The sequence below is a fragment of the Anas acuta genome, chromosome 8 (assembly GCF_963932015.1).
Source record: "Anas acuta chromosome 8, bAnaAcu1.1, whole genome shotgun sequence".
Classification (NCBI taxonomy): Eukaryota; Metazoa; Chordata; class Aves; order Anseriformes; family Anatidae; genus Anas; species Anas acuta.
In genome coordinates this window covers 9,950,021-9,966,445 of record NC_088986.1, presented here as the reverse complement: position 1 = coordinate 9,966,445, position 16,425 = coordinate 9,950,021, and the positions used below count along the sequence as shown (strand labels likewise).

At 39.2% G+C, this 16,425-nt stretch overlaps 1 protein-coding gene across 1 annotated transcript in view; it reads right to left on the bottom strand.

The window, feature by feature from the left end:
* Positions 1-16,425, bottom strand: part of GPBP1L1 (GC-rich promoter binding protein 1 like 1) — a 31,960-nt gene that overhangs the window by 5,408 nt on the left and 10,127 nt on the right. Inside the window, exons 2-8 of the mRNA XM_068691132.1 lie at positions 10,087-10,985; positions 9,188-9,302; positions 8,523-8,652; positions 7,884-8,167; positions 4,985-5,057; positions 3,615-3,808; positions 124-264 (exon numbers count right to left, since the gene is read on the bottom strand). Coding sequence (XP_068547233.1) covers positions 124-264; positions 3,615-3,808; positions 4,985-5,057; positions 7,884-8,167; positions 8,523-8,652; positions 9,188-9,247 — 882 coding nt within the window. The 5' untranslated portion in view covers positions 9,248-9,302; positions 10,087-10,985. The remainder of the gene's footprint in view (positions 1-123; positions 265-3,614; positions 3,809-4,984; positions 5,058-7,883; positions 8,168-8,522; positions 8,653-9,187; positions 9,303-10,086; positions 10,986-16,425) is intronic.

Below are 16,425 nucleotides of genomic sequence, written 5' to 3'. Positions count from 1 at the left end.
CACAGGCAAGTCATTATTCAAGGGTACAAAGCTAGGTAGCACATGCAGGAAGGACCTTACATTTAAGCTATAGTAGGTGACAGTGATAAAGTTCCCATCATATCCCCCAAACCAATCGCTTACCTCTTTGGGAGATGTAAGGACTGAGCCACTTGCCAGTACCGCTGGTTTGGTTACAGACACTGGACTGGTAAAGGCAGAGTCACGGCCGGAGGAAAGCGAGCCTGGTTTATGTTCATTTCTGTTGGCTTTCCATGGACTTGGCTGTATTGAAAAGAAAACAAAATATACAATAAATGGTAAAGCACTAGAGTGAGTTGCTTGCAAGCAGTAACACAAATACTGTATTGACTGAAGTTGTCTGTTGTATGGATTTTTTTCCTCCCTCTACAAGAACTTTCTCAACAATTTTACTCCTAAATCCATTAGTTTTTCCCTGTCATCTTCTGTTTTGCCCAAGCCACACACAATTCTGCTTCGCAGGCACCTCCCTCTAATAAAACACTTCAAGAGCACAAGGAGAAAATCGAGTGTTGCTCTTCATCAGTTGGAATCACCACTGAGTGATGCAATGCATCTTGGAGCTACACAAACAGATGAGAAGTAAAAGATCCCAATTAAATTCACATTTTATATGGGAACACTGTGTGCCACAAAGAAAGGGTTTGCATCATCTGACAGGAACTCCTCCCATGCAAGGAAGAAACACATCAAGAAATGTTTTCGTCCACACTGAGAACGCCAATTATTTACTTCCTAGGGCTCTGAAAGTGTCCATCATTGTACTGATTGAGGGGAAAAAAGAAAAGCAGGCAGTTCATCCTTCTAGTAGGTGCACAAGCACCTACCGTTTTGGTCCGGATACTCTCGGCAGTATCCCTTCAGATACAGTGGTGATTTGTTGAAAAGCAAAGTATTCATAGACCTCTTGCCAAGGAAGGACAAAGACTGAAGTGACAGTTTTTACAACAATGATTCTAACAAGAGATTTGTATCAAGTAGCATGAGAAATACACCTGTCAGAGCATTAAGGCATACTGGTTCCTTTGAACCAATAGATTTCAGAAGTCAAATCCAAGTCATAGCAAATTAACTAATGCACAGTGGGTTTAAGCTAAATCTGAGAGGAAGTGGATTTTGTATTCTGTGAACAATGAAAGCAGAAGTCATTATTTCAGTATGTTCTCTCACATTAATAGGCTTCTACTCCAACTTAATATTGCCTGGTAGTACAATTAGAATGGAGAATTACTTTGACAAGGTCTTTTCCCCTGCATATTCACATGGGTGCACTTGTTCAGGCACCTAACTCTTGGCTGCTAATTGTTATTCTCCCACTGTCCACAAAGTGGCAGCTTAGACAAATTTAACGGCAGACTACTGTTACTTTCTTAGAGAGAACACCAGATTGAAGCACAACAGTTACAGATGAGAATCAAAAGGAATCGTTGCAGATTATGCCTTTCATGCATTGTTCAACTTCGAGGAATTATCCTTATCTAAAGAACAAAACAATACACTTGTTTCACTACCACTACGTTCTCTTCCTTTGGTACAGCTAACAAAAACATATTTCATTCAGTTTGCCTGTGGCAACTTTCCAATACTGCTGACATGGCCAAAGGCAGTGTTTTGACTCCCCTATCACTTTATGCACTACAGTTTCCACACAACTTTCCGGAGTCTTTGGAATAATGCATCCTACCATCCCTGCTTCATGCTTGCACCTTTCAAAAAGGCATCATTCATGCACATAGTTTTTCTAAGGGCATGCTGATCTCCCACCTTTAGCTCTACTAATGGTCACCATTCATTAGCAAAAGAGCTGCTGATGAGAGACAATTCTTAATTATTGCAGTCCTCACCAATAAAGTGCACCATGTGCACCCTGTAATCACAGCACCGTGTCAATACAAACCTACTTACAAATGACTAAATGCACATTTATATCATGACTTAACATGACTGTGATCTCTTGGGAGCTCCCACATATTGCCAGCCAATATCTTCTCCGCTGGCTTTATAGCTTTTCATGTGTTATCAGTGCTGTCACACCTGGATGAATCCAGATGTAATCCAGGCCTAGTAACTGGTTCAGTACAGAATATCCTTCACTGAAAGGCAACATAGGCTACCACTATATATTGCCATAATTCTGGTTTATATATAGATACATAATCTAGAATGCAAGTGAAAATTATGTAAAACAAGCTAAAAAACATCCAAAACAAACAACCCTGTATTTTGATATAAACCCAACTTCCACACCACAGTTGCAAGGCTGTCTCAAAAAGCCTGATCATAGTTTTCAAGTTATCTATAAAAATGGGAAGATTTATTTCAACCGTGAGCGCAGATATCCCAAGTTATTCTATCTGTGACTATCTTTGTACACAATGACAGCAGCTAAGACAGAAAAGCTGTATGAGCTCCTTTTCACTACAATACGGTTTGCTTTGAAGCAGAGAGACAGTCTGATGGCTTGGACAAACTGTATCTTTGTCTTTTTGTTTCAAAGAGGACTCAAAACACCAGGCTAAAAATAGGTAAGACTGTATTACACATACCAACCCAGCTGTACAAACACAAATAAAAGCCACATTAGGCTCACAGCACTACGGCTCTATCTTATTTAGCTATTCTAAACAAGTACATACCTAGACTGAAATACTTAATGGTTGATTCAGTGAACAGAAAACTCTTACTAGTAACCCTTTATAATAGGCCAATTTATCCCATATCATCAAGAAAGGGACCAGTTTTCAAAGTAAACTTTTATATTAGCTTATTGGATAATCTTTTTAATTATTAAAATTTTTCCTGCAGTTGGCAGAATTTGGTCTGAATTAAGAAAAACTTACAAAAGGGAAAGAAGCTCTAAATTTGCTTTCTCATAGAAAAAAGTTCTGTTAAACTCTCACTTTGCTTTTATCTTTGAAGTGTGTAAAACTATTCTGCTCTTATCACAGAAGTTTCTGTTGGAATGCAGCAGCCACCATTAGCAATTAAATTTTGGAGAGATTGTTCTTTAAAAAGGTGTGCAAATACCCTTGAATATTTGCACACCTTTTTAAAGAACAGACTCACTAATAATTTTAACTTCTAAAATACCTGGACTATCAACACTCTCTTGCAATGAAAGAAAGCACAAAATCCACTACTTGCAGCTTGTCTTTAAGGCTCATAAACTGCAGAATGCTACAATCTAATCTGATCTTAACTTCAATTGTGTTTTAAACACACAGTATTGTAACCCAATAAATATTTTTAAGGTAGTCATGCGAGCAATTTAAGCACATCTCAGTATGCATTCTTATCCTCTAGCGTTGCTTATTTTTGTCCAATTAAGCTATTGATTTGTCTAATGTATCAGAACACCGCACACTAAACCAGACACCACCACAGCCAGAAATGAGAATTGGTTCTCTATGTGGACAAAACCAAATGATACTTTTAAACAGGGAAAAACGTCTGTAGTAATAAACAGGTCTCTATTATAAAGGCAGCTACCCTAGAAACTACCATATTCAAACTGTTATTTCTCGTGTGGTTGATTCTGATATGAAGGGAGAGGTTTTTCTCTCCTTCACTAACTTGGTTGGAAACCCCCATACCTTGGAAGGAGGAGCTGCAGGTTTAGGAACCAGATTTTTGTAGACACTTGGGACAATGGTGGTGGCTTTGTTGCCATTTGCCAGGTGAGAAACAGGTGATGTAAATGCAGCTGAGAAGGCAGCAGCAGGATCCTCTTTTGAAACCTTTTTGATGACCAGCATCTTGGTAGGTTGCTTGGCACTAGGGGGGTTTTCTGTAAAAACAAAACAGGAAAGATTCTGAAATACAGATGTTCTGTTCCATAACAGGTTCAGTGCACTGCTCCAGCTTCTCCCCTCTGAACCTTAGAAACGACATGTCTAATTCTGAGATTGCTATCAGCTGTTCTTTTGTTTCAGCTTTGAGCAGAAAGATAAGGATATCAAAGTCCATTTTTTTTCCTCTGTTTAACCACAACTCCCTTGACTCTGAAGGGAAAAACGTATGGTGACATCAGCTAACAGCCTTCCCACCATACTGCAGAAATCAGGACAGATCAGAGCAGTTCTTTGAGCAACCATGGTTCAGTTGTTAATTCACTAACAGAGAAATATTTTGCATAATTTATACCTTAGAAGATGCAGTGCTTTTGCAAAGAATCACAATTAATATTTCTCACCAACACATTTTCAGGAGCAGAGTAATTTAAGTATTAGCATAAACACCTAGAAAATCCACAAATGCTAGTTGTTATTTTTTGAGCAGAACAGTAAGTACCTGACAAACTTGTTCTAGGACCAGATTGCATTCCTTTTACAAGTAATTTTTTGTTTGTTTCTTTCTGGTATTTTTATTGTTTACAGTGCTTAACCCCATGGATCTAATTACATTCTAATTAGAGATTAACAAACCTATATTTAGTTGAAGGAAAATGACTTATCAGTTCCTTTTTTTTTTTTTTTAAGGCATAGATTCCCACATTGTATCACAAAAAGCAAACCAGTTCTGATTTTAAAGGAAATATAAACCACTGAATAATAACAATTTTGTTGTTTTTCTAATGTGAAGATCTCAACTCAGGAACTGATGTCTAGTTCACTCAAATCTGCTCTGCCCTTCAAGCAATGCCTGCACGAAATTGTAACTGCAGTACAACACAAAGCAGAAAACTGACATCGCTGCCACAAGCATTTTTTTTTATGACAAGTACAGGTTTCAAGCAGACATAAAGGCCAAGAGATTAGTTACAACTGTGGGAGGAAAACAACAAAGGAGAGAAAGCTGCAAACTGTCTGCTTAAGATTTTAAGATCTTCTCTGAGCAAAAAGCTAGCACTTAAAAATGATTTACAGTTAATAATAGTTTCTATGTAGGTATTTACAGTTAATAATAGTTGCAACTCGCTGCTTCAGCATGAGCATTCCATACAGCAATGTACACCTTTACCTACCCCATACTCCAGACGGTGTCCCTAAAGGTTTGTTCTGGCTGTTGTGTCTTCCAGCTTCTGGATTCAAAGATGGCTGGAAAAACAAAACAAAAAATAGAAACAAAAACAATGCAATTGAGCACATTCATTATATCACATATAACAAAAAAGATTCTGTATTAGTGTAACATGCTTCTAGGAAACCACAGTATAGGTAGATTTCTCTGAACACCACCTGAACTAGAACAAGAGAGTGCTCTGTCACAAGACATCTAAAAATCTCAAGTTCTTATTCTCCTTAGCATCTGTTTAATTTCCAACAGAACTATCAGAAAGTTTACAATAGGCCCTTCAGTCTTCTACTATGCAATAAACAGATTCCACAATCTTACACACCCATAAAAGATTTAGGTATTTGATCAGCAGCAGCTCAAGAAATAGAACAGAATCCACATCATCAGTATATGGAATGTCTAGTCTCATTTCTCAAGTATTTTTATACAATAACTCTGTATTAACAGTTCAACCAACAAAAGAACTACACTAGGCTCCTAACATAAAGGCATAATGAAAAAAACAAACCACATCTCTATGGATAAAAAGCTAAATGTAAGCTATGCTAAGTTTCAGAGTCCATTTTTCAGGGCAATACTGCACACAGGCTCAGTGTTCTCTGCAGACTTACCTTTGATTCAGTACCAGAACTCAGAGGAACAACTAAGTACACATCCCAAGCTCAAAGCAGATACAGAAAATCCAACCATTCAAAGAAGAGTGATCCTGATTAGCTATTCCTCTTCCCCCGTCCCAAATAACTTCAGTTCAAAATAAAGCCATCTTTTTCCTCTTTTTAATGAATTCTTCATATGTTAGTTACTATGACTACCACATAAGTCTCTAATAATGAGCTTCTGAAATAGTAGGCATTCCTGTTCTATAAGAGTTAGGAAAAAAATGTTACACCATAGCATAAATTACTGCCTCAGACCCTAGAAATTCCTCCGTTTCAGTGCTTCATTTTTCAGTTACAGGTCAGTTTGATAGCAGTGGTGCTCACATTACAGGAGAACTTAGAGCAGCAGCCTGTTTTGCAGACCTTTAAGGAAAAGTGTTCCCATTTTATTGGCCATGCAGCCCTAACAGCTGCATACTTAACCACAGAAAACAGTTTTTCCACTATGGAAAAGACAAAAAAGAGTTATTTAGCAAAGGTTGCTACCAGGCAGTAGGTGCATGGTATTATCACCTTTAAAAAAAGGTGTGGCAATGGGGGAAGTCATTAGAGAAGACACAGCGATGTAGCTGGGAAAAGAGATTTATAAAGACACTAAATAAAAGAACAAAGGAGGACCACCTATAAGAACGATTTAGGCTAAGACAGACTACAGCAGCATGGTCGCAATCATTACAATAGCTTTCTACATTTCAATAGGCTTTTGACAGTGTGTAGAACCAGCTTGCAGAAATCCTGAATTACAGTATTCTTGAGAAATCAGATCAACAGTAATCTACATGTAAGCTTAATCAGTGCTCTACAGGTGTTAACCAACCACCGAGGCAGGCTACCACTCCCACAACAGAAGCAGCTGAACAAGAGCATGCAATTACTCCCCATGCACTGCACTGAAAAACCCAGCAGTTTAAATCAAACTGGCTTCTGTAGCAATTTAAGTGAAGTCACTAGATTCTGGCCTGAAGCAGCTATGTTTTCACTCATATTTCACTCCAACTCCTAACCTTCCAAACTGAAGTGGTAGCATCAAAATGCCACGATAATTTTAGCTTTAAGCAGCCTTCCAGAAATAAAAGCTGAGTAAGAGAGCAAAAAGCTCACGATGATACACACAAGTGTGCACACTATCACCAGAACTCTCAGTACTGGAGACAGCAATGGCTTTAGCACTGAAGATTAAGTCAGAGGAGTCACATTAAGTGGAGGGACTGAGTTACCAGAACTTTACAGATAACATCGACCTTATTACAGTGGTCAAGAACAGCCTGGAGAAAGTGAGAAACAAGATGCACAAAACAAAATGCATGGTCTGCTAACAATAAAATGTTCAAATGTTCATCAAAATGGAGAAAAAAATAAATTGAAAAAAGGTAGAACCATTGCTTGCATCCTAAAGCATAAATATTAAGAAATGCACATGAGAAGAATAAAACCCTAAGTCTGAGTACAGTTTAGCAAAGTTGTGAAAACTAAAGATGTCCCAGTAAAAGCAGAGCCAGGATAAATGAGACTATTGTAACTGACAATACCAGGTAAATTGGAATACTGGAAAAAGAAGGTTGATGAACTGCAGATAACAATGGAAGAAATGGGTGAAGAAACACTGATCTACAGATTTAGAGAGATAAGAAAAGAATTTGACAAGAAAATACTATTCCAGATGACCCAAGACAGATGATTGCAAAGGTCTGGGCACATGTCATGAAAGCTTGGGGTGGTTATCATGTACACCAACACGTACCAGAATGCAGAAGACAGGAACAGCAGTTAGACTGAAGATAAGCTGAACAGATGTACTTAGGAGCAAAAAAAAGCTTTGAAAGCAAAGCCACAAAGGAAATACAGCTACTGTTCTTGTAGCAGATCAAAGTGTCACCATAAAAGTGTCACCTTTTGAGCACTGAAGATCTGACTTGTGAGGTACACAATGCTGTCTTCAGTTAATAATCATTTGGCAAAATATAGTAACATGCCAAAACCCATAATCCAGCAAGGTCATCAAGTCTCCAGGACTTGGTATCAATTAGCATCCTGCAAGCACTGCAACCATTGTTAAAATATGTAGTGTCCTGAAACACGGAATGCAATGCAACTCTAGATCCTTGCCACTTATCAATGCTAATAAAAATGAGATCTGAAAAGCTACTTCTCACAGCTGCCACTTCTGGTGAGAAGCTACACACTTACAAAGTCTTCTTCCTCAAATTGTAACTGCTCTTTGTCTTCCTTCTTCTCTTCCCTGGCTTCAACAGGCAGCTTTTCTTGAAAGGCGGAACTTTTCCGAGAATGGAAGTTGCCATTCCAGTGGCGATGAACTCCAGTTCCTCCTCCACCACGCTGGTTCACACCATCATGGCCCCGTGAGGGACCGTGCCAGCCAGGCTGACTGCCAGAAAGCCCAACATGAGCTCCTTTAGAAACACCAGAATCTACAGAATCATGGCGGAGAAGGGACGGCTGATGCCAGCAGTCTAAACAAAAGGAGATAAGTATGCAAATAAAAAAACGTCAACACTGCATGCAGAATACTGGAAATAACAGGCTGTTTTTCTCATTACATCAGTGTTTACTAAGTAACTATGAGGTCAAACTTAATAAACTGTGTGATTATCTCAAAAAATAAACCAAATTACACAAGGCATATACAGCTACCACAGAAACTCCATAAGGCCTGGGCACATGGCATGAGAGAATAGCACAAATTTCTTACAGGATGTTTTGAAAAGGTGCATTTCGGGAAAATGTTTATATTCTGCAGAATTCTTCTTTCCATAGAATACTCCAGAATGTTTGCTCTCAGATTGCATTCCAATCCATTCTACTCACCTCCTGCAGTTCGGAGGGGCCCGTTATTGAAAAATCCATCAGAAGAGTTGTGTCTCCTACGGCTCACCCCAAAGCGTCCCTCTCCCCGTGGAAGATGCTCTCCATGTTTCTCAAAGGTGGCTGCAGGGGACTGCAGAAAGAAAAAAGTAATATAATAAAACCCTCCTTAGGGCAATCCAGGAGCCTGTGTGTCCAACAGTGATGTTTTATCAACTGAAGAAAACCACCCCAAAACCCACATTCCTGTGCTTTCAGTACAGCATCCACATCTGTGTGGTCTAGCCAGTGACATCAACAGTCACCTGAACCTAACCAGAATGGCACAACTCCATGTAGCCTACGCAGAATCAGAGAGAACCTAATACAATAATCTCACCAGCACTCCTTGCAAATACACACTTTCTGCAGAGTTAATTTAAGACATTTTATGTTACAGAAGTGCTCATTCACTCACTCCCCCTGAAGTCAAAAGAACAGACAGCAATGGAAGATCTCATCAGTCTTACTAAAATTCAGAAATACTCAAACTACAGCACTTCTGTGATGAAATGACAAAGACTCTGTAGAAGACATTAATGCTTCTAGGGTTAAAATTCCAGATAATTTATTACTCTTCACTTTTAAAACTGTCATAGCTGTAAGAACAAGGGATCTGTATTAGTTACCTTGGTTGACTGTGGTGTTGAGAAGTTAAGCCAGGCAGGAACAAAGTCATGCTGCGCCATTTAGGTCCAGTGTCTCCCTTCAATAAAATGAGGCATCAAACCTCATGGCCAGGATCTGTAAATAAAAACAACATTCCCTGACTTATCTGTTCAAAACTGAAGTAATCATATAAATTAATTCCCAAAGCCTGGTCTATATTACGGGGGGGGGGGGGGAGGAAGCACTGTAGTTGTTTACACTAACATTTTTTCCTGCTTTTTTCCTCTGACCAGAACAGGTCATAACTTAAACATTCCTAGTTAGCCCCCATTCACAATTCCCTTCTAAAAACACACCTATGAAGTTCGTGATAGGATAGGCCTGGAGATGGAAAAAAAAACACAACAAAACAGAACAAAAAGCACACATAAGCCATACAATGCACCGAACTAAGACATGCCAGAACTTGGGGTACATTCCTTCATTGCTCTTTTTCATAATCTACAAAGGAGCGACCACTGATTTTATTCCAGAGGTTGTAAATTAAGTATGACCAAACCAATAACGATATTGAGACACTTAGAGCAGATCAGAGACCTGGAAGACAACCATATGCCAGTTCCTGCACCCCTCAACTTAAAGACCACAAAAAAGACCTGTATCTTAATGCAAGTTCAACTGAAGACCAGCAGATGTCTCACTGAGGAACGTGAAGCTGAACTGTTCTTTTCAACTTGTCATAGCAATTTCCACTAGTCCAGGCGATAAGAATTCCATTACTACTCTGTATAAGGGAATTCTGCCTTTTTGTGGAAGGTTCTTCAGCTTTCCATTTTGCTTTATTAGTTCATGGCTGAATTAAAGTTGAAAAAGTCAATACTGTATAAGCAAGGAAAAAAAAGTACATATGATCACTCACCCAGAGTTTGGCCTCTGCAGTCCAATGTCCTCGCTTCCTTCTCTGCTTCACTGACCTTCTGGTTCCTTTCTTCTCCAGTATACTGTAAGGCCAGCCTTGAGGCAATAGTGCGTCTCGAAGCAGAGCACGAGAGGCCGCACTTCGTGCCAACTGTGCCCTTCACCCCCTCAGCTGCTCATTTTAACCTCTTTTTGCACTCTCACTACAAAAAAAATACCTAAGAAGGTAATTTGTATTTAAAAAAAGCCACGACCACGTTCACCTCATTAAATATCCTCTAGTCGTGGTACTACAGAAGTCAGCTTTTACATTAGAAAAAGGTTTGCCAGGTCTGTATGACAACATTCAGAACCACACCATCATTAATACTGAACAGATACACCCAACTCTGCTGGATAGTTCATGGTCTGCAGGTCAATCTGAACACTCTAGAAAAAGGACCACGTTATAGAAAAACGTCTGCCCCAAACGCTGAGATCTAAACAAGAAGCATCTGACCAAGTGCCCTTAAAAGATAATCTTCATTTTTATCAGATAAGTTTTCTAAAAAAAAAAAGTATATATTTTTCTTTTTAAAAAATGAATGTTAGGATATACTCTGCACTTCACGTAGCTTGGTTAATGCTCCACAGAACTAAGCACTACTTGATGTAAAGCTCAAAAGCAGGCACAAACGTTTATATCCCCGTTTTTCACCATTTACATGCTGAAACATAGGTCACAAGAACAGAAAAATGCCAGGCCTAAAAATAATCTCTTCTACTCTATTTTTTGTAGACTGGGTGCTGCTTTTAAAAGGAAACAAATTATTCCACAAGAGCTTCTTCTTCTACAGAGGAGAGTTCACTTCTGGGTCATAGTCCTCTTCCATCAAAGAGGTAAGACAGGAACTGTAGTCACTATAAAAAAACAAAACACAACAAAACACCATCAATACAAGTAACAGAAACATGACAAAGTACGATGAGAGAAAAACAGAAGGAAAAACAGAGCAGCTGTAGTGCTAGTGTAAAAGCTACTTGATCTCCAATCACAGCCCAAACTGAAATCATCTAGCCATATAAACTAAATCACCTCCAAGTTAAATCCCTTTACCCATACTCTTTGCCTTGGATTCCTCAAGAGGACACTTAAGTGCTGAGACAGGATAGGATACCTTGGCCCACAATCTCAAAGTTAGTCTCACAAGCTATCAACTTATTAAACAAAATCCCTAATATTTATAACAGTGCCTTGCCAGAAAGTCTGAAGAAGCAAAACCAACATCTGTAAGGACTGTGAAGAACGGATGAGTTGGCTAAGACTAGAGATTCATTCAGCCTCTTTCTAAATAGCAGAAGGAACGGATACTCGGGTCCAATTCATCCTCTCCACATCACACGCAGCGTTATGCCCCGTCAGTCAGTCTTCTCCCAAAGTGAAACGCTAGCCTACTCTTGCTCCCTTGAACAGATCCTATTCCATAATCTAATCCTTGTCATCTTTCTCCACACCTCTGAACTCAATCCTTTTGTGATGGCAGGCTTTTATGCAAGGTTCAAGATACGGACAGACTAAAAACTTCTAACAGAACACCCCAGAACAGTAAAGCTTTATTCCTTTCTTCTTAGAGGGGTCCCACAAAAATCCCAGTACCTGCCTGCAAGTAAAATAGTTTGTCTCAAACTCCTGCCTTTGGTTTCCCATTTTCAAAACCAAGGGGCACGTTCACCATCTCCTGCTCCTCTTCCACCAAGGCTGACACCTCAATCATAGTGAAATTTTGTGTTCAAGTTCCTTTGATATTCTTTAATGAATGCCACATGGCACTAGCAATTTTTTACTATAATTTATTTTGAATCTTTATGCATCAGTTGGAGGCAATCTGATTTTGTAAGGTGAACCTCCAGATTGGGAAATTCCTTGAGTTGCTCCATCAAAAACATCACCACCAACAACAAAATGTTTTTTTCCTGCTACAGCCTCTTTATCCTCCAACTATCTTATTGAACCCAGCTAACTGATAGGTTTTACTGCTCCTGAAACATCTGAGAGGGTCCACTGCTGTTTTTGTGCCATCAGCCGTTTCTCAGGATCCCTTCAGGCATGCCTTATGTGCCTTTATGTTTGATTTGTCAGAGCTTGTTTCCCTTGTTTGGATGTGGTTCCGTTCTTTGAACACTTTTGGTTTTCCTTGCACTCATTATGCCATTCTCTACTCTGCTATGCACGTTTTTTTTTGTTGCAAGTTAAGACTGGTTTGATAAAAGCTCAAAATAAACATACACAGGTGATACTGTAAGAATCGTCACCTTTTTATCCTCACCCTCATATCATTTCTTCTTTCTGGAAATAGATGTTACTGTTGTGTAGGAGAGTTTGGAGAAGGGAAAGATTTTGGCACTTCAGATGTGAGCCACAATCACGTTTCTGGAAGCAGAAAGGAAACAAGCAGCCTCACAACCCCTACAGAGCACCAAGAGATGAAGAAAGAACAGATTACGTGTGGCCATACACAATGCTGACCTGGAAGCTTTCTGAACATCGCATCTAATACCACAAGCTAGTAAGAAGTGTCACAACACTGCCAACAACAAAAGCACTAACCTCTCAAGACATTACATTAATGGGTAATTTTTCAGCTGTGTGAAACACCTGCTGCAGACAAACCAATTCTCCTACCATGCTGAACTCAGCACAGGTACAGAGCTCCTTCAGATGTGACCTTCTGAGGCTGCTACCAAATGTTTCAGTAGTAAGCAGAAGAAAACAGGGATGCAGGCAATGCAGAGCTGGATATATTTAAATAAGATTAATCACTGTGCCCTCTGAATAAATATGCTTTTCAGAACAAACTGCAGAGCAATTAAGCCCTGTCAAACTCCTGACAGAGGAAAGTCATATCATGAAGATGTTGATTTAATGAACCTCAGCAATGATTCGCACTAACTGAAAGATGGGACCAAAACAGAGCAAAGCTCACACAGAACTGGCTCCTGTGCTTAAAGGTACCTAAATAAACAAACACCACAGAATTGCAATTTTGAAGAACTAGGTCAAAATACACAACAAAAATAAAACCACCATAGAAGTACAATACCAAGGTTCCCCTTCACAAAAAGGTTTCCAGTTATTTTTCAGAAATAGAAAACGAAAGCCTGCCAGAACTTAGCAAAACTTATGTTTTTATATCTCAGCACAATCAAAACCAGAGTGAAACTCCATGCAAGAATTCCCACCACCAACGTAGAAGATTCAGGCCTCTTAACCTGCTATTTTGATATCCTTAGGATTATCAGTGACCAGGGCAGTTCGTTAAGGAGCAACAACTCAACATGCATGTAGACAGCCTGGTGCAACGTGTAGACACAGGACTTTGGGCTGCTGTCTACATTTACAAACCTCCCACAGACAGTCACTGCTCAATCAGAAAGCTTGACACTTGTTAAAGGAATAACCTCCACATCTTCCCAAAGCTTTTATCAAGTGTTTTGATACTTCTATAACTGTTGATATAACTTTTACTCTGAAACAATCCCACTTGTGGATGTTGCAGTTACTGGGAGGCTTAAGAAAATCTGCATAGAAGTTGCTGCAGATTAAAGCAAGATGCTTAATCTCCGCCCATTTCTCTTCAAGTAGCATACAAAAGACATGCTTCAGATAGAAGTTCCAAAGTTGTGTCTTGAGCCCTTCCAAAATTGTATTTTCTGGCATACACATCCTGACAGCTGTATGCCAATAACAGCCTGTAGATGGCTCCTTATTCCAACAGACAAACTGCTCATCAGTCATCATCTTCCTTTGCATGTAATATCACTATAATAGTGTATATGATATTAAAACACAATGTTTTCTGTTTGTTAAAACAAAAGCCTGCTGTAAATGCTCCTACTGAAGAGTTTTTGTCTCCAGGACTAGCCCATATGCTAGATTTCACAGCCTCCTTACACACTGAACCCTGGCCAACAGACCACTTTTACAACCTACCATATAACCGACATCAGCTATATCACAAAATAATAATGGGCAAGACCCAAAGTCTATTAATAATCTGCTCTGATAGCAACTTGCGGTAAATTCTTAAGAAAAAAGTGCAAGGACAAGCACGAGTAGCAACAGGAGTTCCAGCACACTTCCTGAGTTTTGCAGAGATTTAAGGCAGTTTGTATTATAGTTTACTATCAGTCAGTGGCAATTTGTTGATTTTTTTTTTTTTAAAAAAAAAACATTTATATGTTTTTGTCTCCCAACTGAGAGGGGACAGCGTTTAATAGTACTTTATGCAAACTTCAGTTAGAGGTGATAAAAACGTCACTCTCAGTTCCACTGGATGCTCTCGTGTTACCCACGTACCTGAACACACCATATTCACTTTTTCAATATATTTCTGATTTTTATATATAAAATACATACACATCAAGTCATTGCTATTCCAAGCTAAATCAGACTACTTGTGGAAACTTTCTGACCATCTCTGATCACCCTCACTAGCCTTTACCATATCTTTCAGATACAGGTCACCAAAACTGCATAAAATGTTCAGGATCTGGGAGCATGATAAATTCATACAGTGGCAAAATTTTGCATTTCTTATCCTTTCTTCCTAATATCTAACATTGTTTCTCTTTCTGACTACACGCAGAACTGAAATGACCTTTGTCAACTACTCAGTAATGAATACAGCAAAGATTCCTCAAAGTACATATGGGTCTGCCCAGCTTTGGTCACACACACGAACACGTGCGTGGAACAAACAAATTCTGCAGGCTGAGCTCCCAAACCTTCCCATACTGCATTTATGGCTCAGCCAATCTGGTCTTCAATTGCTTCACTATGGAAAACAGCAAGGCCAAAGATCATCCCTGGTAGCCACTCCCAGTTCCAAGCAAAGAAATCAAACAAAGGTGCTTGTCAATGCAAATTTAATCCATTCTCTTGGTGTTCAATTTTGAATTATTTCTGGAAATACAAAGCAGAAAATGAGAGCATCACTAAATGAGACACTTTATAAAGCCATACCTCTTTTCAGAGCAATTAAACCTGCTGTAATAAGGTTTGGTGAAGAAAAAAGGTTGTCTATCAACCACCCCAAATATTCTTTCATTGATCATAAGACAAATTTCTGACAAGTAATATAAATACATAAAATATTTACTTCTGTATTAGCGCTTGGCTTCTGCTTGCTAATAGTTTTAATTAATCTTTTTAAAATGAAAACAATGTAAGTGATCAATTTTCGCTTGTTGCATTTAAATGTTTAATCTGTTTTTTTTTCATAGCAATATCTTTTCTTGTTTTTGTTGCTACAAAACTACTTCTACCATTGGAGTTCAAAACAAAGTGAAAGTTATCAGATCTTTTTATATAATGAAATTTCACTGTGTATTTGTCTAAATACTAGAAGCTTAACACAAAAATGGAAGGAACACACAGGCATATTCCATTTAAAAGCAACACAAACATTATGGTAAGGAAACACACCATTAAGGTCAAAAACATCCTCTACTACACCATTCATAAAGTGCTCTTGCTGCGTTACCCTTCATTACAGATGTCCAGTTGTTTTAATCCTTCTGTTAACTTTCACTTCACTCCTAACATAGGTGTGACCAGAGTTAATCTAGGTACCAGGGAGTTTCTGAAGCTTTGTTTCTCAAGCTGAGCCTTCCATATACACCTGGCAGTATGAACCAAGGAGGTTACACCATGATCTACACCAACCAGAACATAACACCGGAGAAATGAGCTAATCAGAAATGAAGATGTTCCTAAAACCCTAAGAAAATGCACAAATCAGCCCGATCAGCAGCGTGTTGTTCCTACTGCATCCTCTTCCATCTCCTGCCTTGGCCCACAAAACTGTAATTGCCCAAGGGGAAGAAAGGAAGCAAGGCTGGACAGACGCGGGGTCTCCTGCTGCACCTCACCATCCTAGTGTGCACCCTCTGAACAGGGATGCCCTGAATCAGTGCTTCAAACCTTTGCTCACACCGCATGTTTCAGCACACATCACATTTCAGTACACATTTCCAAAACAGACAAGTTTGACTGGATGTTTTTTTCTGCCTCCGTGTTCCTTGCAAACCTCCTCGGGTCCCCCTTCAGCTCTGCTATCTACAGAGAATCCTATTAATTACAGCCCCTAATTCCATTTCTCCTCTCTTGCAGCAGCAAATCAAAGCCTTGGAGCCTCTGCTGAAAAACAGGGTAAAATTAAACGTTTACCCTTCATTATACATTTATCAATCCAGCAAACAGCACTACAGAAGGTCAGACAGACAGGATCTGTCAATCCCTGCCACAATCCCAGTTCACTTCGCTGCATTTCTATGTATTTCTCTAACTAGAACATGTTTA